The following is a 24,265-nucleotide window of genomic DNA, read 5'->3' on the forward strand; positions in this document are numbered from 1 at the left end:
TGGGGCGCCTGGGTGGCTCGGTCGGTTAAGTGTCCGACTTCGGCTCAGGTCATGATCTCATGGTCCGTGAGTTCAAGCCCCACGTCGGGCTCTGTGCTGACAGCTCAGAGCCTGGAGCCTGTTTCAGATCTTTGTCTCCCTCTCTCTCTCTGCCCCTCCCCTGTTCATGCTCTGCCTCTCTCTGTCTCAAAAATAAATAAACATTAAAAAATAAAGATAAATTAAAAATTAAAGGTAAGCCTTTAAAAAAAATAAAAATAAAAATAAAATAAAATAACAATAGGGGCGCCTGGATGGCTTAGTCAGATGAGCATCAGACTTCGGACTTCGGCTCAGGTCATGATCTCACAGCTCTCGTGGGTTCAAGCCCCATTGTCAGGCTTTGCACTGACTGCACAGAGCCTGCTTCGGATTCTCTGTACCCCTCTCTCTCTGACCCTGCCCTGCTTGTGTTCTATCTCTCAAAAATAAATAAACGTTAAAAAAATTTTAATAAATAAAATAATGATAAGCCCACTATACCGTAACAAATATTTTTATGAAAATAGTATTTTCAAAGGCAAAACATTGGCAAGAAGAATGTCACTGTTTTAATATCTTTATTAGTTCCGTCATTTGTGTAATTTCTGGGTCTATAACTACCGATCCATGTTTTCCTCATTATGGGATGTATTTTCCTACTTTCTAGGTGTTAGACACCTAGAAAAAGGCAGTTTCATTGAAAAGAAAAAGCAAGATGATTTTATTCTTTCATTTGTAATATGTTTCATTCATTCTACTACCACTTTAATGGTTTTACAATAAAATGAGTCCATCTTATGACTCAAAATTTTATATTATTAAATCTTTAAGTAACATAAATATAACAATACAAAAACAGAAATCTGTAATTCTAAGTAATATAACCTTACAGCAATACAGTAACTATTTTATGTTCATTTCTTATCTCAATGTACATCTAAAAAACGAACTCGGACCTTTCACTGATACAGAAATAAAGCTAAGCTTAATGAGAAATTTTCCCACACCATAAAAAGGAAAACTGTATTTTAGTTTCATTTCTTTTTTTCACTTGTAATGTTCCTATATCAAAGCAAAAGGTTTTAAAGCCAACAATAACAATGACAATAATAAGTGTTCCTATTTTAAATGAAACACAATGGTTATTTTGATTGAATAGAAATGTAATCTTTCTTTTTCTTTAATGTCTATAGCTGTTGTGTTATCAGTTGATTGTATAATTAGCCTTCATACCAATGTATCATCGGTTCACTTTAACATGAGAGCCTTGTTACTGAAAGGAAAGAATCAAATTTTTCAAACTTACTGTTTTAGTGCCATGCTTTAGAGTTATTTCATGAGAGTCAGGAATCTTTTGGACAGGATTCTGAAAAAAGAAAATTCCATGACATCAATGAGTAACCAATGCATTTAGGGTGTGGGGGGGAACTACATACTACATCTACAGGAGACACAATTTTTAAAAATAGCATCGCTAGCTTTTTAACACAAAGTTTAAAAAACAAAACAGGAAATGAAAATTGTGAAGATAGCTTATTTCTGCACTTCTAGATAAATTACAATTGTTGAGCTGATAATAAATTTATCTTAAATCTCAAAAAAGATAAACCCAAGAAACTTTTTAGGTTGTATGAAACCATAAGGTCCTCTCAGCATTCAAAATATTTGAAGTCCTCTCTTCACTGAAAATTGGGCATAATTTAAAGTGCTTATGTACTTAATTTAAAATAGGCAACAGGGGCGCCTGGGTGGCTCAGTCAGTTGGGCATCCGACTTCGGCTCAGGTCATGATCTCACAGCTCATGAGTTCGAGCCCTGCGTCGGGCTCTGTGCTGACAGCTTGGAACCTGGAGCCTGCTTCAGATTCTGTGTCTCCCTCTCTCTCTCTCTCTGCCGCTCCCCCACTTGTGCTCTCTCTCTGTCTCTCAAAAATGAATAAATGTATAAAAAAAATTTTTAAATAGGCAACAAAATCTGCACAGGGTAGATATATACCTTTCAGCCCTTAAAAGTTTATAAAACTAAAAACTCCCGTTCAAAAATGACACAAATAAGGAACTGGGTCATTTATTGACTCCGTTAAATAAATAAGCATTTATTTAAAGTGAGATTATACCAGATGGGTAGCATTAGACATAACCTCTACCACTCTCCCTCCCAAGAAGCATATAGTCTGGGGAAGGGGAGGTGGCCAATCAGTCTAGTTCAATATAAGAAATGCTATGATAGACAGGAGGTATGGGCAGGATAACTGAGGAAGAGAGACGATGGATGCATAAATCAGACATAAGGGAGTCACAGTGATAATCTGAGCAAGAAGTTTCATTGCTTAGTCAAGTTTCCATTATCCAAGAGCAGGGCAACCATACTCAAATTTTAGGGCCATTCCAAATTCATGTTAGGATCATCTTGCAATCTACTTAACTAAATATGTGCAGTCTAACAGACTTTGGTCCCTGTCTCCCCTCATTCTTTAGCATCCTTGATGAATCAATCAATCGCAAGTTCTATTTCATCATAAACTTTTCTCCTGCTATGGCTCTTTCTCCTCAGCACATAAACAATTAAAGTACTTCCCGTATTACACACACCCACATACGCACACACACAGCAATTTCCCCCACATTTACTGCTGTATCATTATCTTTTTCTTTGCAATTAAGCTTCTTTATATGACAGTTTTCACTCAAATGTCTCTACTTCCTCTCTCCCTTCTACCTCTACCACTCAGGCACGTGTTCTTTTATTCCTAATGCCTAGCACAGTTCTTGGCACTTAAGAGACTGTCTGTAAATATCTCATGAATAAACAAACACGTCACTATAAATGCCCCTGGACACTTTTCAGAACTTAACCTGCATAACTGACCTTTCAACAACATAACTACTTAACTATTTCTTCCATCTTGAAATTGTTCTCTCCTGGGAGGAAGCAGCCTAGACAAGAAGCCAGAAAAGCTAGGGTTTTTATTTGTATGTTTATATAAGGTCTAACATTTTTCAACATTATATTTTATTTTTAAATAAGTTATACATCTAACATGGGTCTTGAACTCATAATCCCAAGACCAAGGGTTGCATGCTCTACTGACTGAGCAAGCCAGGTCCCCAAGAAAAGCTGGGCTTTTTAATCTAGCCCTGCCACTCCTTAACCTTGTCATAACTCCAGGATAGTTATGAGTCTATTTCCTCATTTGTGAACTGAGGATAACAGCACTTGCCCTTTAGGTTACTGGTAAGTGGTTTAAGCCTTATAATGCAGTGTTGAGCACAAAGTAGGTACTCAATAAATGACAGCCACTGTTTATCCTTAGACGTACCTCCTAACTCTCTGGTCATATCAACTTAATCTATTTCCAGGTTTCTCTTTCTCCTTACCAGGTTAATTCCTACTCATCCTTTAAGACTCAATTCAGACGTGACCTGCTACTGGAAGCATTTCTCAACAGTTCAAACTCGGGGTTAAATGGCCCTTCCAATGCACTCTCATGTCTCAGATAAGGAGACAACCTCTCCCTATCTCTATCACAGAATTTATCAAAATCTGTTATAATTTTTTTTAAACTTTTTCTTTTAAGTAGGCTCCACGTCCAACATGGGGCTTGAACTCATGACCTTAGGATCAAAAGTTGGATGTTCTACCAACTGAGCCAGTTGGTAGCCACCCCCAAAATCCACTGCAATTTTTTACCTGTTTCCGTCCCAACCACTCCCTAACCAAATTGCAAAATGGACACTTCTCAAAGATTGTGTATATCTATTATCATCTCTGGATCCCCAAACCACAAAACAGATGGTGGATGGCAGACACACACAAAAGTGTCTTGGAATTAATTAATAGCCTAATATCGACCTTGTAGATCACACTAGATTGTAATTTTTACTTTACCTTTAAACATTGATGTTTATGTCCATAAAGAAGAGCAGATGCTATCCACCAGATCAGCCAGGTAAGCGACAGTCAGGGATAACTGAGGTGTTCAAAAAGTAAAAACTGAGTTGTCAGAGTGGCTCAGTCAGTTAAGCATCTGACTCTTGGTTTTGGCTCAAGTCACGATCTCACAGTTCATGAGTTTGCGTCCCACACTGGGCTCTGCACTAACAGCACAGAACCTAGCTGGGATTCTCTCTCTCCCCTCTCTCTCTGCCCCCCCAATTCTCTCTCTCTCTCTCTCTCTCTCTCTCTCTCTTTCAAAATAAATAAACTTAAAAACAAAAAACCTTTCACAACCAAATGATTATATCCCAGACTAAAAAACAGATGTAAAGCTACAAGTTTAGGGGTGCCTGGCTGGCTCAGTGGGTAGAACATGCGACCCTTGATCTCCGGGTCACGAATTCCAGTGGAGAATATACAGTGTTGGGTGTAGAGATTACTTAAAAAAAATTTTTTTTAATAAAGTTGCAGGTATAGAGAAATAAAGGCAATTTTGTTTTAGACTTCCTGCATGAGAGATTACTATAATCTATTACCACCACAGTGCATTTAAGAAGGAGATTAGGAAACCACAGGCACTGAACAAGAACCCTAACCTCACAGTAAGTGCTGGAGAGTTTACAGTTTATTTCAAGACAAGATGTTACGGTATGCTTTACTATGCTTTGGAAAGTGTTGCACATACCTTGATTTCAGAGATACCAATATTGCAACACAAATTCCAAAATAATTTGAAAGTCAAACAAATGAATTCTGGACTACCCCTATATTAAATTGTAAGCCACTGCTCCCTTTGCAGTTGACAACATTTGTAAGCAATAAAAACTCATGTATAAGTACTAAGCACTCTTGCAAAAAACAGGAGAATAGTTCAAATGTTTCCCTTCAAGAAGATTCTATTATAGTCAGTGTCTCATTTCATAACTAATTACTTTTTCATCACTCAGGAAACAGAAACACTGTCACCAAAAGGAGGGATGGAAATTATTTCACTAAGTTCAATGCACAATATGCCTATATATAGACAATTTCTGACATGTCAAGTAAAAACTTACATGAAGACAGAACAATTTAATATTTACATCAGCAGTGAATTAAATGTTTAAATAAATGTTGTTTACATTTAAAATCAAAGTTTTACTGGAAATCATGTAGGGCATAACTCATAAAAGGCTCATATAACTGGCACAACTAAATCATCTAAAATAGTAGCAATCCATCTTTTAGTAGCATATCACTTGATGGTGACTGTTCTTTTTCCAAAACTTCTACTAATGGCTTTTTGAAATATGGCTTAGTGTGAAATTTGCTCTAACAGTAAAATATTTTCATGATTTTCATGCCAGGGCACACCATAAGCTACGAGACTTCAATGAAGTCATTTATAATAAGAATTCATAACAAGAGCTAGTCTTAATGGAAGAGGGGGAAAGATACCAGCTTTTGTTTTGGTTTAGTTTTAAATGCCAACCAAAGGATTATTTCCCAGGCTCTTTAGTTTGCCCTCAATAACAACGATAGCAAATATATCTGGAATAACATGAGCAATTCCATCTGACACACATCCTTAAAGTGTTTTCAAAAGACTTGCAAAACAAAAATAACCTTTCCAGGGTAAAGATGTCATAAGTTTAAGAAGTTGTATATGTATGGGACTATAAGCCATAATCAAAAGTCTACCCAGTAACAACGATCTGCCACAAAGTGGCTATGAATTATGGGGAGAAACTGGGGAGTGCTAACCAGGAAGTTGGAAAGGAGTGCTAAGTTCTCCCAGAAAGTATTTTGTAAATAGTTGCCAGTGTGGTATCACAGAAAACCAAAATTAGAGTCTATTCTAGTATAACTCTGGAGATCCAATAGAGTGACTTAACAATATTTACTCATCATCACACATTCACTCAACAAACATTTATTGAGTAGTTAATTACATACCATATACCAGGGACTACAGTTAAAGATTTAAAAATAACAATAATAAAAATAACAAAGACTCAGCTCACAAGGGCTATCAATCCAATAAAGCAAAACTAACTGACAGGTAAACAAATGGGCAACACTAAAATGTTTCAGATGCTATGACAGAACACACAGGGTTCAGTGCTCAATTCCACTCTGCCTGGGAAATAAGAGGATGATTAGAAAAGACTTTATAGAAGAGATGCTTGAGATGCCTTTGGAAAAATAAATAGAGGTTCCCCAGGTGAATGTGGAGGGCATCCAGAAGAGCATAAGACAAATCCTGACAGTTACTGAACTGCAAATAATTTTGCCTGGACAGAGTTTACATTGCTGGGCAGGAAAGGAGGGAAGGCTGTGTGTGTTGTGTGTATATACAATTTTTGTGTACAAAAATTTTTTTTTCTTACCCAGAGAGTTAGAAGCCAGATTGTATACAATGCCAACAATCTGAAATTTAAGCTCTGAGCCTTGTAATTTGGTAAGATTTGAGTTTTCAAAAAATCACCATGTTATTCTATTCTGTTCATCAAAAGAATCAAGGGGCACCTGGATGGCTCAGTCGGTTGAGTGCCCAACTCTTGATTTCAGGTTGTGATCTCATGGTTCGTGAGATCGAGCCCCACATCAGGCTCTACACTGGCAGTGCAGGGCCTGCTTGGGATTCTCTCTCTCTCCCTCTCTCTCTTTCTCTGCCCCTCGTCCACTCACATGAGCTCTCTCTCTCAAAATAAATAAATAAACATTAAAAAAACATTTTTTTTAAGACAGAGTCAACACAGTGAAAAGGCAAACACTAGAATGGGAGAAGATGTCTGCAAATCATATATCATATAAGGGGTTAACATCCAAAAAAACAAAACTCCTACAATTCAACAACAAAAAAACATACAACTCAATTCAAAAATTGGCACAGGGCCTAAAGAGATATTCCTCCAAAGAAGAAATACAGATGACCAACAAGTACATGAAAAGATACTTTACTAATCATCAGAGAAATGAGAATCTAAACCACACTGAAATACCAGTAACAGGATGGGTATTATTTTAAAAATAAGTAAATAAGAAATGTTGACAAGGATGTACAAAAAAATGGAAACTTTCTGCATTGCTGAACAGAAATGGTACATCTTCTATGGAAAACAGTATGGTAGTTCCTCAAAAAATTTAAAATAGAATTACTTTATGATTCAGCAATTCCCCTTTAAGTATATACACAAAAGAACTGAAAGCAGGGTCTCCAAAGATGTTCACAGCAGCATTGTTCACAACAGTCAAAAGATAGGAACAACCCAAGTGTCCGCTGAGAGATGAATGAATGAACAAAATGTGGTATATGCATACAATGGAATATTATTCTTTAGAAGGAAGGAAGTTCTGACACACACTACAACATGGATGAACTTGGAGGAAATAATGCCGAGCGAAATAAGCCATAAAAAGAAAAATATTGCATGATTTCACTTATATGAGGTATCTAGAGCAGTCAAATTCATAGAAAGTAACATAGTGGTTACCAGAATTGGGAGAAAGGGGAAAATGGGGAATTACTGTTTAATGGGTATAGTTTCTGCTTTGCAAGATGAAAAAGTTCTAGAGACTGAGTATACAACAATGTAACACTACTGAAATGAAAATTTTTAAATGGTTAATACTGGGAGCACCTGGGTGGCTCAATTGGTTGCACGTCCAACTCTTGATTTCGGCTCAGGTCGTGGTCTCATGGTTTGTGAGTTGAGGCCCCATGTTGGGCTCTGCGCTGACAGCGCAGAGCCTGCTTGGGATTCTCTGCTCCCTCTCTCTCTGCCCTTGCCCCACTTGCGTTCTCCCTCTCTCTCTCAAAAATAAATAAATAAGCATTTTTTAAAGATTTAAAAAAATGAAATGGCTAAGATTGGGAGATGGGTAGGGGGAAGGGATGAAATAGGTGATGGGGATTAAAGAGTACATTTATTATGGTGAGCATTGAGTAATGTATAGAATTGTTGAGCCACTATATTGTACACCTGAAACTAATACAAATATTGTAAGTTAACTACACTGAAAATTTAAAACTTAAAATTTTAAATTTTTTAGGGGCACCTGGGTGGTTCCATCGTTTATGATCTTCAGCTCAGGTCATGATCTCACGGTTCATGAGTTCGAGCCCCACATCGGGCTCTGTGCTGACAGCTCAGAGACTGCAGCCTGTTTCAGATTCTGTGTCTCCCTCTCTCTGCCCCTCCCCCACTTGTACTGTCTCTCTCTCTCTCTCTCTCTCTCAAAAATAAACATTAAAAAAATATTTCAAATAAATGACTAAAAATAAAAATGGTTGAGATTGTATATTTTATGTTATATGTATTTTCCCAAAACTAAAAAAAAAAATTGTTCATAGATATAACCCCCATAAGCAAACAAAAAGATTAAACGATGCATAATATTAAGCTTGAATACTTCTTAATGTTCTAATAAACATTAGGTAAGCTTCAAAAGAAATAATTTATCAAATGTTTAAAATCTTCATCTAAAAATGTAAAGTTATATGTCTAAAATATTGCAGGAAGGAAAGACAATTTCCTATCGAATTCTCACAGCTGGTTCCAATCCTTCAATGAGTAGTGTTCCCAAACCACCTCTAAATTACCCTCAAACAGTTTATGCCTTATTGCAAGCTGCAACTTTGAAGAATATTTCCAAGAAACACGACTTAAAAGTACATTGTTAAATAACTTTTTATACCTATGTGAGGGCTGAGAAACTCAAAAAGGATAGGTCATTTTTTTTAAGATTTATTTATTTTTGAGAGAAAGCATAAACAAACAGGAAGGGGCAGAGAGAGCAGGGACAGAGGATCCAGAGAAGGCTCTGCACAGACAGCAGTGACCCTGACGCGGGGCTCAAACTCACAAACCATGAGATCATGACCTAAGCTGATGTCTGATGTTCAACTGACTGAGCCACCCAGGTGCCCCAAACAAAGAATAGGTCATTCTTATATTTTATCAGAAATTATATTATTTTTTAAAACTCCATGACATTCTCAACAAACACAAAGATGACAATTTTATATGTTTATCATACAACAATGGCAGGTAATAAGCCAATAAGATTTATACCAGAAGACACATTTATTTTCAAAAGCTACCATGAACATATGCCTTATCATTCCCTGACAGCCTAAAATTTTATGAGTATTTCCACACTTACTCTTATTGTTATTTCTGAAGACTTGAATCTAGACAGGACTCTGCACCTAACTCTACTTGTAATCCTCACTAAGCCACTCAATTGTATAGAAACTTAGCTTTTCCACTTATAAAAGTGATAGAGTCAGACGAGGTAATTCATATCATTCTATAATGACATGGTTTACCTTAAACTATTCACATCTTAAATTATGAACACTCCCCTATGTCACTGAAAGTGCTTCCCTGACTTCTAGCTTCTTCACTTCTCTCCACTTGCTCACTACACCATGGAATTACTCTTCCTACGATGTTTTGCATGGAAAAACAATAGCTCTCTATTGGCGTTAGTAGTAATCAATAACTTTTCACATCATTCACACATTTTTGTTTTAGAAATTTTCTGCAAAGCATAAGAGACTCTTAAAAACTGAGAACAAATTGAGGGTTGATGGGGGGTGGGAGGGAGGGGAGGATGGGTGATGGGTATTGAGGAGGGCACCTTTTGGGATGAGCACTGGGTGTTGTATGGAAACCAATTTGACAATAAACTTCATATATTGAAAAAAAAAAAAGAAATTTTCTGCAACATTTGACTAAACTCTTGATCCAAGTTAAGTTTAAAAAAAAAATTAATGTTCTTAACAAGTTTCTGGTCAAAGGATACAGACTTTCAGTTATGAGTAAGTTCTGTACAGCATGGTAACTATAGTTAATAATACTGTGTTGTACACTTGAAATTTCCTAAAAGAGTAGATATTAAGTGTTCTTAATAAAAAATAAATAAAGTAGCTACGTGAGGTGATAAATGTGTTAGTTAACTTCTTGACTATGGTAATCATTTCACAATTTATACATATATCAAACCATCACATTGTACTCCTTAAATATAAACAATTTTTGTCAATTACACCTCAATAAGGTTGGAAAATAAGTATCATTGAGGGAAAAAAAGACTGAGGTGCCTGGCTAGCTCAGTCAGTAAAGCATGTAATTCTTGATCTCGGGGTCAGTCATGAGTTCAAGCCTCCCATTGGACATAGAGATTAAAGAAAAAAAAATCCCTATATAATGAAAAAGCAGAGAGTTTCTTGTAAGATACTAATCTCTAAAGGGCCTAGCAATATTGTTATCGTTTGCAGTGGTACTTTTTTATTTATTACTTATTAACATACATATTCAGAGCCCACCCTTACCCACAGCATTAACCACTCGGGGCAGCAATGGAGGGACAAAGGAGTTGGGCTCGCAGGGCAGGGGGGAGCGTGGTTTGTGGGAGAGTGGTATAAGAGAATTAAGAAGGAACAACCTGGCTTTCTTAGAACACCTAATGAAACTCCTCCCTCCCACTCCTTCACCCCCACCCGAAAAAGGCTTTATTTTACAACTATAAACAAAGGAGAATTTCACTTGTTCAGATGAGTCTCTGGGTTTTACCATTTGTCTTATTCCTAAAAACAGGCCCACCTCCACCATGTCAGTGGCAAAAATGTACACACCATTCTCAAACCTTCACAACTTGAATTAATTATCCACTCAAAGCCTCAAGTCCTTAGCCTCCTGTCTACGAAGAATTCGTGTTTACCAGAATGATTCATTTGAGAAACAAAGCACAGAGTTGCTGTGATGACCAAATGAGTTAATGTGACAAAGTACTTTATAATTATAACCCAATATAAGTAAGAAATTATTATGAGCCTACGGCTACAAAGGTTTTTTCTTAAAAGTACACATTTCAGAAACTGCTGGAGACCAGGTACAAAACGCCTTGAGATAAAAAAATTAAAAAAAAAAAAAAAGAAATTTCATCAAGTTGCAGAATCTCAGATATGTAGGGCACAAATTACTTCAACACAGGTTATGTACTGTACTATTTTGAGTCATGGTTAATATTTCATATCTGTTTTTTAATAAAAATTGAGTTATGGCTTGGACAATCTTTCTCTATTTGGTTAAAGATGCACAGACTTTACTAACTTTAAATACAAAAAGGTGCCTTTTTGTATTTCCAATCCAATTGGGTAAGAATTAACTTACCAATCCAATTGGGTCTCAATCCAATTGGGTAAGAATTAACTTATTTCGGAAAACAAAAGAAGCCTGAGCCATAATAAACTTTTATGAAGCTTACCTGATACTGAGATATCTTTATCCTTTTCCTTTACAGGTCTTTTAAAAATCTTACACTGCAGAATAGATAACCATATCTGATCATATCTGATTTAATATAACTTTCCATATGGGGTGCCTGGGTGGCTCAGTGGGTTAAGCATCTGACTCTTGATTTCAGCTCGGGTCATGATCACACAGTTTGTGACTTCAAGCCCCATGTCGAGCTCTGTGCTGACAGTGTGGAACTTGCTGGGATTCTCTCTCTCTCTCTCTCTCTCTCTCTCTCTCTGTCCCTCCCCCACTCACCCTCTCTCTCTCAAAATAAATAAACATTTAACTTTCCATACATGCAAAAGCATGTATATGCTTCAACAGGGACAGTGAAAATTAGAAACACCTTAAAAGCCAATCTATGTTCTCCTGGAACAATTCTACAATTCCAGCTCTAGCAGTTAATTATACATCCAATTCATCCCATCAAATACAGAACTTCATACTTGCCATAATGTCTAAAGCCACCAACAACCAAGTATTTAAAATTTTTTTAAGTTTATTTATTTATTGAAAAAGAGAGGGGTAGTACAACAGAGGAGGGAGAGAGCAAGCGAGCGCAGGGGAGGGGCAGTGAGGGAGAAAGAGAATCCTAAGCAGGCTCCAAGCTGTTAGTGCGGCGCCCAACACGGTGCCCAGCACGGGGCTTGATCTCACAAACCCTGAGATCATTACCTGAGCCCAAATCAACAGTCGGTGCTTAACCAACTGAGCCATCCGGGCGCCCACAGCCAAGTATTTTAAATCGCCTTTGGGCATTTCTTGCTAAAGAACAAAAGCAGATTGTTTACTTGCCAGGTCCCCATTAGTCTTTAAGATCCTTGAGGACAGGCACTATGTCTTATTTGATTTGTGTCTACAATACCTAACAGCATACAAATACAAAATATATCTTCTTAGGGTGCCTGGGTGGCTCAGTCAGTTAACCGTTCAACTCTTGATTTTGGTTCAGGTCATTATCGCACGGTTGGAGTGTTTGAGCCCCATATCAGGCTCTGCGCTGACAGCATAGCACCTACTTGGGATTCTGTCTCCCCCTCCCTTTGCCCCCCCACCTCAAAAATAAACACACATTTAAATATATATATTCTTAACTAAAAATAATAAAGATTACCTACTAATGACAGCTTGTTTTTAAAAGAAAATAAATAAAGGGGCACCTGGGTATCTCAGGTTCAGCTGAGCATCTGACTCTTGATATCAGTTCAGGTCATGATCCCAGGGTTGTGGGAGTCTCTCTCCTTCCCCTCTCCCCTGCTCTCTCTCCCTCTCTTAAAAAAAAAAAAAAGAAAAAAAAAAAGACTCCTTGGGCTTTTGGATATCATATAAAAAAATAAACAAAAGAAAGTAAGTATGAAATCTGTGAGAAAAAAATAATACACAATCATGTTTGTACTTATCATAGTGTGTTTATATATCTTTCTGGTTTTTTTAGTATTTTTTCAATGTTTATTTTTGAGACAGAGAGGGTGCAAGTTGGGGAGGAGCAGAGAGAGAGAGAGAGAGAGAGAGACAAAGCCAGAGGATCCAAAGCAGGCACCGTGCTGTCAGCACAAAACCCAACTTGGGGCTCGAACTCACAAACTGTGAGATCATGACGCAGGCATCTATAAATATAAATATATATATTGATATTGATATTGATATTTATCTTTCTAAAACATAGAGACATACTAGGGCACCTGGCTGGCTTGGTCAATAGAGCATGAGACTCTCGATCTTGGGACTGTAGGTTCAAACCCCACATTAGGTGTCGAGATTACTTAAAAAAATAAAATCTTTAGGGGCACCTGGGTGGCTTAATCTGTTAGGCATCCAACTCCTGATCTCAGCTCAGATCTTTCACAATTGTGAGTTCAAACCCCAAGCTGGGCTCCACGCTGGGTGTGAAGCCTACTTTAAAAACAAAACAAAACAACTTTAGATAAATAAATAAAACATAGAAACATATTTATTAACTATTTATATTTCATGTCTACTCTTTAAATTTTTCTGTGTACTTTCAAGATAAAATATTCGAAGCCACAGGCAGACTTCATAAAAGCTGTACCTAGTAAATACTTAGATTCCCAAAATAAGGAAGATACAGGTACTATATTCATGAGCTCAGAAACTATGAAAGGTGCGTACTTGTAAACAAATAATTGTATCACAATTATGATCATTTTATCATGGTTGTGACAATAACAGAAGAATGCTCTATATAAATCACACCCAAAAATGAGCCCAAAATGTATCAAAGACCTAAATGTAAGAAATAAAACCATAAATCTCTTTAAGAAAAGGGAGTAAAACTTTGTTGACCTTGAGTTAGTCTTCTTAGATATGACACCAAAAGTACAGGCAACAATAGAAAAAATAAATTGGATTTCACCGAAATTTAAAGTTATTGTACTTCAAAGTACACCATCAGGAAGGTTGACGGTACAACCCATATAATGAGAGAAAATATCTGAAAATCATATATCTGATAAGGAACTTATGTCCAGAATATATAAAGAACCCTTATAATTCAACAGTAGACAAATTAAGCTAATGGAAAGAGTAAAAAGATGTGAAGAGACATTCCTCCAAAGAAGATATACAAATGGCCAACAAGCACATGAAACAATGCTCAACATCACTGTTCTTTAGAGTAATACAAATTAAAACCACAATGAGATACCCCTTCACACGCACTAGGACAGTTATAATCAAAAAGACAATAACATGCATTGGTGAGGATGTGGAAAACTGAATCCTCAGAGACTACTGGCAGGATTTAAAATGATGTAGCCATTTTGAAAAACAGTTCCTCAAAATATTAAACACAGAGTTATCATACAACCTAGTAATGTCCAGTCCTAGATATAAACCACCCCCCAAAACAAAAATATACATCCATACACAAACTTCCGCACAAATGTTCATAGCAGCATTATTCACGACAGCCAAAAACTATAAACACTATAAATACCCCTATCTCCATCAATTAATGAATGCATTTTTTAAAATGTGATATACGCTACAATGGAATACTGTGTAAAAAGGAATGAAGTACTGATATATGATACAACTGAAAGGAACCTAGAAAACATTATGCTATGTGAAAGAAATCAATCACAAGACCACTTATTGTATTACTGCAGTGATATGAAATGTGCAGAACAAACAAATCCATAGTTAGAAAGTAGATTAGTGAATGCCAGGAACTGGGGGTAGGGTAGTGAAAAGAGAAAAGGAGATGAAAATTAAAGAATGCAAGGTTTCTTTGGGGGAGCATGAAAATGTCATAAAATTAGGTGGTAATAATGGTTGCACTCCTCTGTGATTATACTAAAACTCACTGAACTGTATACCTGAAAACTGTGAATTGTAGTGCATATGAATTATATCTCAATAAAGCTGTTATAAAAATATACAATAGGCAGGGCACCTGGACGGCTCAGTCGGTGGAGCATCCAACTCTTGATTTTGGCTCAGGTCATGATCACAGGGTCGTAAAATTGAGCCCCACATCAAGGTGTGTGCAGAGCCTGCTTAAGATTCTATCTCTCTCTTTCCTTCCACCCCTTTTCCCCAGATTGTACGCACTCTAAAATTTTTTTTAAAAAATCTATTCCTTTGTTAAAGAAAAAGAATCTAAAATAGAGCACCTGGCTGCTCAGTCAGTAGAGCACACAACTCTCAATCTCAGGGTCCTGAGTTCAAGCCCCATGTTGGGCCTGGAACCTACTGTATTAAAAAAAAAAAAAAAAAAAAAAAAAAAAAAAAAATATATATATATATATATATATATATATAAAATAATAGAGGGATATAACTAATACAGGGGTAGCATAAAGGAAGAGGTATTAAACTCTATTTTTGTGGGTCAATGAAGGTTTTTACAAAGAGAAAATGCTCTCCTTTTACAAAGAGAAAAGCTAGATCCATAAAACTAAAAAGGTTCTTTTCCTGATGAAGGAGACAGGTCTGCTACAATGTACCTACAAGGGTCAAGGCTTACACAGACTGGCAAGTGAATGGAGAGGTACTAAGTGCTGGTCAGCATCCAGAGAGAAGGAAAAGCATACTGGAATGCATGAAACAGTTAATTAATCACATTCAAAGACTTCATACTTTACATGGATGGGGCATGAAGTAAGTGTAAGACAGAGGCAAGAGCTGACTCTTGAGAAGCAGGATAGGTTACAACCAGAGGTAGAGGAGAGTGTAATGGTTAAGTACATGGACTGTGGAGTAGATTCCCTAGATTCAAAAGCTGGCTCCAACGTTTACTACTGGGTGGCCTTGCGGAAGTGACTTAGCATCTGAGTGTCAGTTTCCTTATCTGTCAACAGGGGATAATAGTACGAGGAGGATTAAATGAGTTATTTCACCTTCAGTGTTTAGGACACTGATGCACAAAAGAAGCATCCACTGTCAGAATATTATTTGGTGCTAGATTTGGGCATCTACTTTATTTCTTTATCGTAAGTCAAATAAAAGCAGACTGCAGAGACAGAAAACTGTGGCTTAGCAGTGAATTCCTGGCTTATTGGAGCATCCCTTTCTATGATAGTAAAAAAATCAAGAGCATACCACTAACTTCTTCATTTAATCAAAGAAAACATTTAATCCCCAGTTATACTCTGCAAGGCTCTTGGGATGCAGAAGTGAATAAAGACTCCCTGACTCTGATCCAGATCAGTAGTGAAATGGCAAAATTACCAACCAACAGCTGCCTGGTAGGCTATGTGAATCAACTTGGTGGTCTTGGTCTTATTTCAAATTCACAATTAGCTGCACTTCTAGCAGTCAGCACAAATAATATGAACAAAATATCTTTCCAAATAAGGACCAAGGTCTATAGAAGAATAAAGAAAGTAAGCTCTGTTGGAGCTGCGTCAATATGTACTTATATGCTACTCTGTCAATTTGGCACTTAGAAATATAAAATTTATTCAAATGTAAACCTTATAATCATGGTAACAGGAAAGTACCTAATTCCACCAAAAGACAAATTATATCTATTTTGGTAAATATTCATGATTTTCTAAAAATTATTTATAATAGCACTTTTTTAAATTATAAGATTAAAGCATTGAGAAATCTTCTCAAAATTGACACATGTAAATCTCCCACTTTTACTCATGTAAATAGAAAGGGTGAAAGATCAAGAGAGCTGTTTCATTTTCAAATACTGTATTTATACCTACTAAACTGAAAAAAGTTTGTGCCTTTTCTGTGACTGTCTTAACACTTAGAGGAGTATAAAAGCTAGTTACATAATCCTCACTTTTAATACTTACTAGTTTAGGTGCATCAGTGGCTCAGTCAGTTAAGCGTCTGACTTCGGCTCAGGTCATGATCTCACAGTCAGTGAGTTAGAGCCCCACGTCAGGCTCCGTGCTGACAGCTCAGAGCCTGGAGCCTGTTTCAGATTCTGTGTCTCCCTCTCTCTCTGTCCCTCCCCCACTCACACTCTGTCTATGTCTTTCTCTCTCAAAAATAAATGAACGTTAAAAAAAATTTTTTTAAGAATATTTACAAGTTGAGAAGGCAGGAAAAAAAATGAGATCAATAAATAAAGCAACCCAAAGCAAAATTTTGTTTTCTTTTGTTTTTTTTTTTATGTTTTTGTAAAGACTCTATTTAAAAAAATAAAAGTAAAATAAAAATAAAGACCCTATTTTTTTATTTTTATTTTTTTTATTTTTGAGAGAGAGAGAGAGAACAGAGGAGAGAGGTAGCGGGAAAGAGAGAGAGAATCCCAAGCCAAATCCGTGTTCAGCACAGAGCCCCATGCAGGGCTCGATCCCACAACCCAAGGATCATGACTTGAGCTGAAATCAAGAGTCAGACACTCAACCAACTAAGGCACCAGATGGTCCCAAAGCAACATTTTTAAAAAATAAACTGAGTGGGGCACCTGGTTGACTCAATCAGTAGAAAATGTGAGCACTGATCTTGGGGTTGTAAGTTCAAGCCTCACATTGGGTATAGATATTACTTAAAAATAAAATATTTTTTGGGGGCGCCTGGGTGGCTTAGTGGGTTAAACGTCCGACTTCAGCTCAGGTCATGATCTCACGGTCTGTGAGTTCAAGCCCCGCGTGGGGCTCTGTGCTGACAGCTCAGAGCCTGGAGCCTGCTTTGGATTCTGTGTCTCCCTCTCTCTCTGCCCCTCCCCTGCTCATGCTCTGTCTCTCTCTGTCACAAAAATAAATAAAAGCACTTAAAAAAATTTTTTTAAATAAAAATATTTTTTTTTAAATTAAAAATAATAAACTGAGAATAAAAATGGGGGGAAAATTAATTACACTAAATTAAGTTAAAAAAAGAAAAAAAAAGCTTTAAGGTAAAATGAAACATGAGTGAAACAGAGCCAAGAAGTGAGGCATATGTAGGCAGATGTTAGGATCTAGAAAGAAAAGTGAAATGAAAACAAAAGATAAAAAAGGAGGATTCCACATAGATAAATAACAAGTGAAGGACACTGGAAAGGCCAATACAACAGTATTTTTTTTTTAGTGCCAAGTATAACAGTATTAATAGAACTCTGGAGTGTGAATAATTCAACTCTAGGATCAAAAAATATAAAGTGTGAAAAAAAATAGCAGTGTTATGAGCAGAGAGAGAAGGGAGGGAGCAGAGAAGAGGATGGGGTCACCTTTCCAACTAAAATTTATGACAGTATAACATGGCATCACAGACTCTATAGGACTAACTTCAGCAAAGATTATTAAGAGAGCTGCTTATGCAAAAAATATTCAAGGCCTTCATCAAATTTCTCAAAGTCTCTAAATCCTATGATATTCAAATCATTTATCACCCTTGTCAATTTTCTTTTTTTCCCTTAAGAACTGGTATAACTCAGGACACCTGGGTACCTCAGTCAGTTGAATGTGTTACTCTTGACCTCAGCTTAGGTCATGATCGAGGATCACAGGATGGAGCCCCACATCAGACTCTCTACTGAGCATGGAACCTGCTTAAGATTCTCTCTCCCTCTGTCTTTCTCTTTCTCTTTCTCTCTCTCTCTCTCTCTCTCTCTCTCTCTCTCTCTCTCTCTCTCTCCCCCCCACCCCCGCCCTTCTCCCCTACTCACCTGCACACTCTCCCTCTAAAAAAAAAAAAAGAACTGGTGTAACTCAACTAGATCCTCACTGGACAGTCGCTTTGGGTAGAGCAAAGGACATCCCTAACATTACTTCCATACACTTAATGACATTTTACACCTGTAAGATTTTCAATTCACTGCACAAATTTACCAGAATAAATACTTACATATTAAAATAACTTGTAATTAAGGAGACTACAATCAGTCAGTTAAAAAGTACCTCCTGCCTTCCTCATTGTACTTACATTAGGCTTTGCATAATGCAATTTGCATAAACTGGTCTATCTTTGCTACTACACACTGACTACTGCAAATAAATAAAATGGTTCATGCCAACAGTGCCATTCACATTACAATTACATAAAATATTCGTCGGGGGAAAAAAGCCACTGCTCAAAGGCAGAATGGACACATATTAGTGACTGTTCCCAGCAGCCGCCTGAAAGGATACAAAAGCCTACCTGGCAATGGGAGCTTAAAAGGACTGTAGCCTTTTGACAAAGGAATTGTGCCAGGACTAGCCTGGAAATGTGAGGGTGAGTATTGACTCCCAAGCTTCTAAAGAATAATGGTGATTACATCAGAAGTTAGCTTTAACTCAATGAAATGTTTAGGGTAAGAGAGTGACTATGACCACAGCCAAGGATGGCCATTCACTGACCAAATATTCCTTGAGCATCTACTATGTGCCAGGTACTAGTCAACCCACTGGGGATACAACAATAAAAGAGACAATGTAACTGCCCTCATGGAACTTATACTACTGTGAGGGGAAAGACAACAAACCAGTAAACAAAAAGTGTCAAATAAAGTAAATACAACAAAAGCAGTGTCAGGAAAAGCAGTGGAGTAGAGAGGAGGTACTTCTATAACAAGGTGGTTAAAGAGGTAACACTTACACAAAGATCCAAATGAGATGAGGGAGTTACCTAAAGCTCTCAGCGCTATTCCATGTATAGGAAAGAGTAAATAGAAAGGCCCTGTGGCAGAACGAGCACAGCTGCTTAAAAGAAAAGCGGAAAGGTCACTATGGGCCGAGAAAAGTGAGCAAGACTGGGAGTGCAAGGGGATGAAGTCAGAAAGATGTGAAGAGGCCAAGTCATACAGGCCTTAGAGGTCAAGGCAGGGAACTTGGATTCCTTAACATTGTGACAGGAAGAAACTGGAGGGTTTACTGACAGGAAAGTGATAAGGGAAGCAGGGAAGTGACAAGACCTGATACACTTTTAAAAGTTTGGATTACTCTGGTGATTAGAGAAATATAAACTTTCTTACTTGACCTTATAGACTTAAATCTTAAATTGTAAAGAGACTATCCTTAATACTCCTGCCACTATCATGTAGTTACTCACCTAAAAAGCTTAAAGATACAAAAAAAAAAAAAAAAACAAAAAAACCTGTAAATATGTCTGTTATAATAGTGTCACATCACAAAAGAATATGAAAATATTTTCTGCATTATTCTTTAAAAAGTAATTATTCCAGCATTTATCTCAACCTAAACTTCACTTATTCCAATTTCTAAAAGACATTGTTTATAAGATTCTTTTTTTTTCCTTCCACTATAGACAAGACACAGTTGAAAAAAATGGAGTTTTGCCAAAAGCCAAAATGTCTCTATTGCCCCCTAGTGCCCATCTTAAAGAATGAAGACCTTCACACATTTGCGGTTTGGAAATGGAAAGGAACATTCACTGGATTTTGGAATAGAGCTTCTAGCATCCTCTGCTGACAGAATCTTGTAGGTGTAATGAAACTGCTCTGTTTTAAGGAACATAAATTTCCTCTGAAGTTAAAATCATTAAGCTTCCTCGCATTGTTTTTTTTAAGACTTTTCTCTCTAGTCCACTACAATTTAATTAAAATTGGTCATTAATCAAATATTGGTAATGATAATGAAAACAATGATAAAGCCCAGCAATTGTGAGTGCTTAGTTATGTGTCAATCCCTGTGTTAAGTGGTTACTTAAATCATCTCATTCTCATATCAACTTCTGAGAGCTAAAAGAGAATTTTTACCTACTTTTAATTCCTCAACCTTTCCCTATGCATGAGGGAAAGAGACTGACTGATACAGGTGGCTGGCAATGACCAAGGCTAAGGGGATGAGAAGCCTCAGACCAGAAGGCAAAGAAGCACAGTGGTGACCCAAACTTGGACTCTCCACCACAGAACGTGCCAGCCAGGGAGTCAGAGAAAGTTCATGGAAAACAGGTGCTCACAACTAAAAAGTCACTGTTACATCCAGCCTTTAGTTACAGTCATAAAAATGCAACTTTCAGTTTTCTCGGGTAATGGGAAAGAGGATAGCAAGGATAATAAAAATCCTCAATAATCCCAAAGCCTCCACTTAATTATAAGTTACAACTAGCTTCACATTTAATTAAAAAATCAAAATCAGGCACAAGTAATAGATATGGTTTAAAAATTGGGGCGCCTGGCTGGCTCGGTGGAGCATGCAACTCTTGATCTCGGGGTCATGAGTTCAAGCCCCATGTTGGGCATGGAGCCTACTTAAAATAAAAAGTCTAAAAAAATAAAATAATAAAAAATGTTTTTTACCTTTTTTCTCTGACCCCACCTACTTGAATTTTTGTTCACTTATTAAATTCAAAGAAAGATACTACTAATAATAAATCTTCAAATATTAAATAGTTCTAATTAGTTGACAGCTGGTATAGTCTGATAAAGCTGAGTAATGGTTTGCATACAATTTTCAGATGCATTCTACTTGAAAGAGCAATCCCATTATCATCGTAGAGAAGTAAAATGGAATAAAGTAAGAATAAAAAAGCAAGTTTGTCATCAGAAGAATTATGATATACAACATTAACATTCCTGATCCAGTGACCTCAGCAGTGACACGAGACCAACTACTAACAGGCCACTGATATAAACTGAATATAAAAAAAACAACAAAATGAATCACGGCTAGGTGATATAGTTTTTAACGTACCTCCTGATTATGTTATCTCATAATTTTCCTTCCAATTATACTGCTAAGTAAAAACTCATTGTTTGGGATGCCTGGGTGCCTCAGCTGGTTAAGCATCTAACTTAAGCTCAGATCATGATCTCATAGTCCATAGGTTCGAGCCCACATTGCGCTCTGCACTGACCTGACCATGCAGAGCTTGTTTGCGATTCCCTCTCTCCTTCTCTCTCTCTGCCCCACTTGCACACTCTCTCTCCCTCTTAAAATGAATAAATAAACTTTAAAAAGAACTCAATCTTTAAAACTTTTGTTGACTAGAAGGGGGCACAAAGAAGTATTTGGGTGTTTGAATGGTGCCTAAACACAGAATATGAATATACAATTATCAAAACTTACCAAACTAAACCCTTAAGCTCTGTGTACCTTATTATATATAAATTACACCTCAATAAAAACAATCACATTTCCTTTTGGTTTTGTGAGACTGTTTTAAGAAGAGAAAGCTGTAACTTTTTTTGCCTCATTTGACAGACAGGTTCATAAGGAGTCAGACTCTGTACAATTAAATAAATATCATTTGACTCAGGGAACAGCTTCTATATTATTAAACTATTATGTGACTAAATTGTAAACTTAGATAAAATAATTAAAAAATAAGTCAACTGTAAACTAAGACAAGGCAAATATAATGATTCTTCCAGAAATAGGTGTCTATATATATTTCTATACTCACATTACCTCTGTTCACTCCTCTAACCCCTAATTCCATTTTCCATGTAAAAACGAACGACTGCTATGTCACAAAGAGAGAACACTCTCAAATGTCATAAAATGAACTGTTCAATTATAAAAACAAAATACACTCAATTTCACTTGACAAATGTTTACTTTGTATGCACTATATAAAGGACATTACACTGGAGCTTTGGAGAGTTTTAAAGAATTATGAACCATTTATATACAAGTCCCTGTACTTGAGATCATTAAACATGATTGCAAAGTGGAGGCAGAGGAGTTAAGACAAGCATATAAATAATGATTTAACAAGGACAATACTTTGTGTTTGCTACAGAAGCCTGTGAAGGGAAACATGCAGTTAGAATCTGGAGAGGCTGCTTGGAGGAAATCACATGTGAAATGGCCCCTAAAGGCTAAACAGAATTTTAACAAGCAGAAACTAGAGGAATGGAAAGGAAGCATTACGGTTTTGATCAGTATCAACTCAAAACTTTGTTAGAGAGAATTAATGGGCAAACAGGAATTGGTGGAGTATGACACATTTATAAATAAGATCTTACATATATTTGTCTATAGTGATGAAAAATTAGATACGTCCTTGAAAAAATATATCCTGAGTTACTGATACAACTAGTGCTAAATGGGAACTGAATTATATGTCAGTTGCAGAAAATAATAAAAGAGAACGGGAAAAAGTAAAACTCCTCTTAAGAAATAATATCATAAACACAATTGAAAAAAGTGCTTATTTTGTTTATTGGTATAACTTGCTTCACTACAGAGACACATTTCCCTAAATTGAAGCATTTAAAATACACTTTCTCCAAAATGGTACCTGCTAGGGGAGAAAGGGGAGTTGTTATTTAATGGGTTTAGAGTTTCAGTTTTGCCAGATGAAAAAGTTCTAGCAATCTGTTGCAAAACAATGTGGATATAGTTCACACTACTAGACTATACATTTTAAAGTAAGTAAGATGGGGGCGCCTGGGTGGCTCAGTCGGTTAAGCGGCCGACTTCGGCTCAGGTCATGATCTCGCGGTCTGTGAGTTCGAGCCCCGCGTCGGGCTCTGTGCTGACAGCTCAGAGCCTGGAGCCTGTTTCAGATTCTGTGTCTCCCTTTCTCTGACCCTCCCCCATTCATGCTTTGTCTCTCTCTGTCTCAAAAATAAATAAACGTTAAAAAAAAAATTTTTTAAGTAGGTAAGATGGTAAATTTTATGTGTGTTTTACCATAATAAAAAAAAATTGGCATCTGAAAATAAATAACTCATACCTAAGGTTAAAAAAATAAAAATTAAAAATTAAAAGTAATGAAATAAGTTACAAAATAAAATGTACTTTCTCTGTTAAGAAATCCTTCTGTAAAAAAAAATAATTAAAAAAATATAAAAATAAATAAAATTTTAAAATTTTTAATATTTTATTTTTATCTTAAATTTTCTTTAATGTTTTATTTATTTTTGACAGAGCACAAGTGGGGGAGGGGCAGAGAGAGAGGGAGACAGAGGATCCAAGGCAGGCTCTGCATTGATAGCAGTGAGCTCATTGTGGGGCTTGAACTCATGAACTGTGAGATCAAGACCTGAGCTGAAGTTAGATGCTCAACCGACTGAGCCACCTAGGCACCCAAATAAAAAAAAAAAATTTTTTAAGGAATGCTTCTGTAAAGTTTTTTGAAGGTCCATTTCTATACCTCCATTTCCCTTGTGAATATTTCAATGCTTCTCTATATAAATGAACTTGACAAATACATAGTTGAACTTGACTAAATCTTGGCCAAGGTTAGTGTTAATGGAATCTTTCTTTGACAAAATGAACCAAAAAGACTGCAACTCATTTTTGAAGAAAGAACAGTACAGTAACTAAACAGCAAGATGTAACAGACACAAAAGAATTCAAATGAAATTTGTGCATGCTAATATAGTAACCAAATCCTAGGAGTTTAAAGATTGCATTAAATTTAAAATTAAAAATTTTAATCCATAAATTTTATCCAAATCCATAATTTAAATTTTAAATTTAATCCATTTTAAATTTTATTTAAATCCATAAATTTTATGTCGTCTGTTCCTTTGGAGAAAGGGAGCTAAAATGTTTAAGCTAATACATTTACAATGAACAAAATAAAATCAAGTAGAGTGTATGTCATACAATATTAAAGGACTATTCATGATAACTAAAAAAGTTTTTTTAAAGTAAATAATTTGCCATTACTCTAACTGAAAGCACCAAACACTGAATATAAATTTATGCTCACTACAG

At 36.4% G+C, this 24,265-nt stretch overlaps 1 protein-coding gene across 1 annotated transcript in view; it reads right to left on the minus strand.

Moving 5' to 3' along the window:
* WDR70 (WD repeat domain 70) overlaps positions 1 to 24,265 on the minus strand; it is a 298,120-nt gene that overhangs the window by 241,370 nt on the left and 32,485 nt on the right. Inside the window, exon 6 of the mRNA XM_007095461.3 lies at positions 1,328 to 1,387. Coding sequence (XP_007095523.1) covers positions 1,328 to 1,387 — 60 coding nt within the window. The remainder of the gene's footprint in view (positions 1 to 1,327; positions 1,388 to 24,265) is intronic.

This window comes from Panthera tigris, chromosome A1 (assembly GCF_018350195.1).
Source record: "Panthera tigris isolate Pti1 chromosome A1, P.tigris_Pti1_mat1.1, whole genome shotgun sequence".
In the NCBI taxonomy this organism is placed as follows: Eukaryota; Metazoa; Chordata; class Mammalia; order Carnivora; family Felidae; genus Panthera; species Panthera tigris.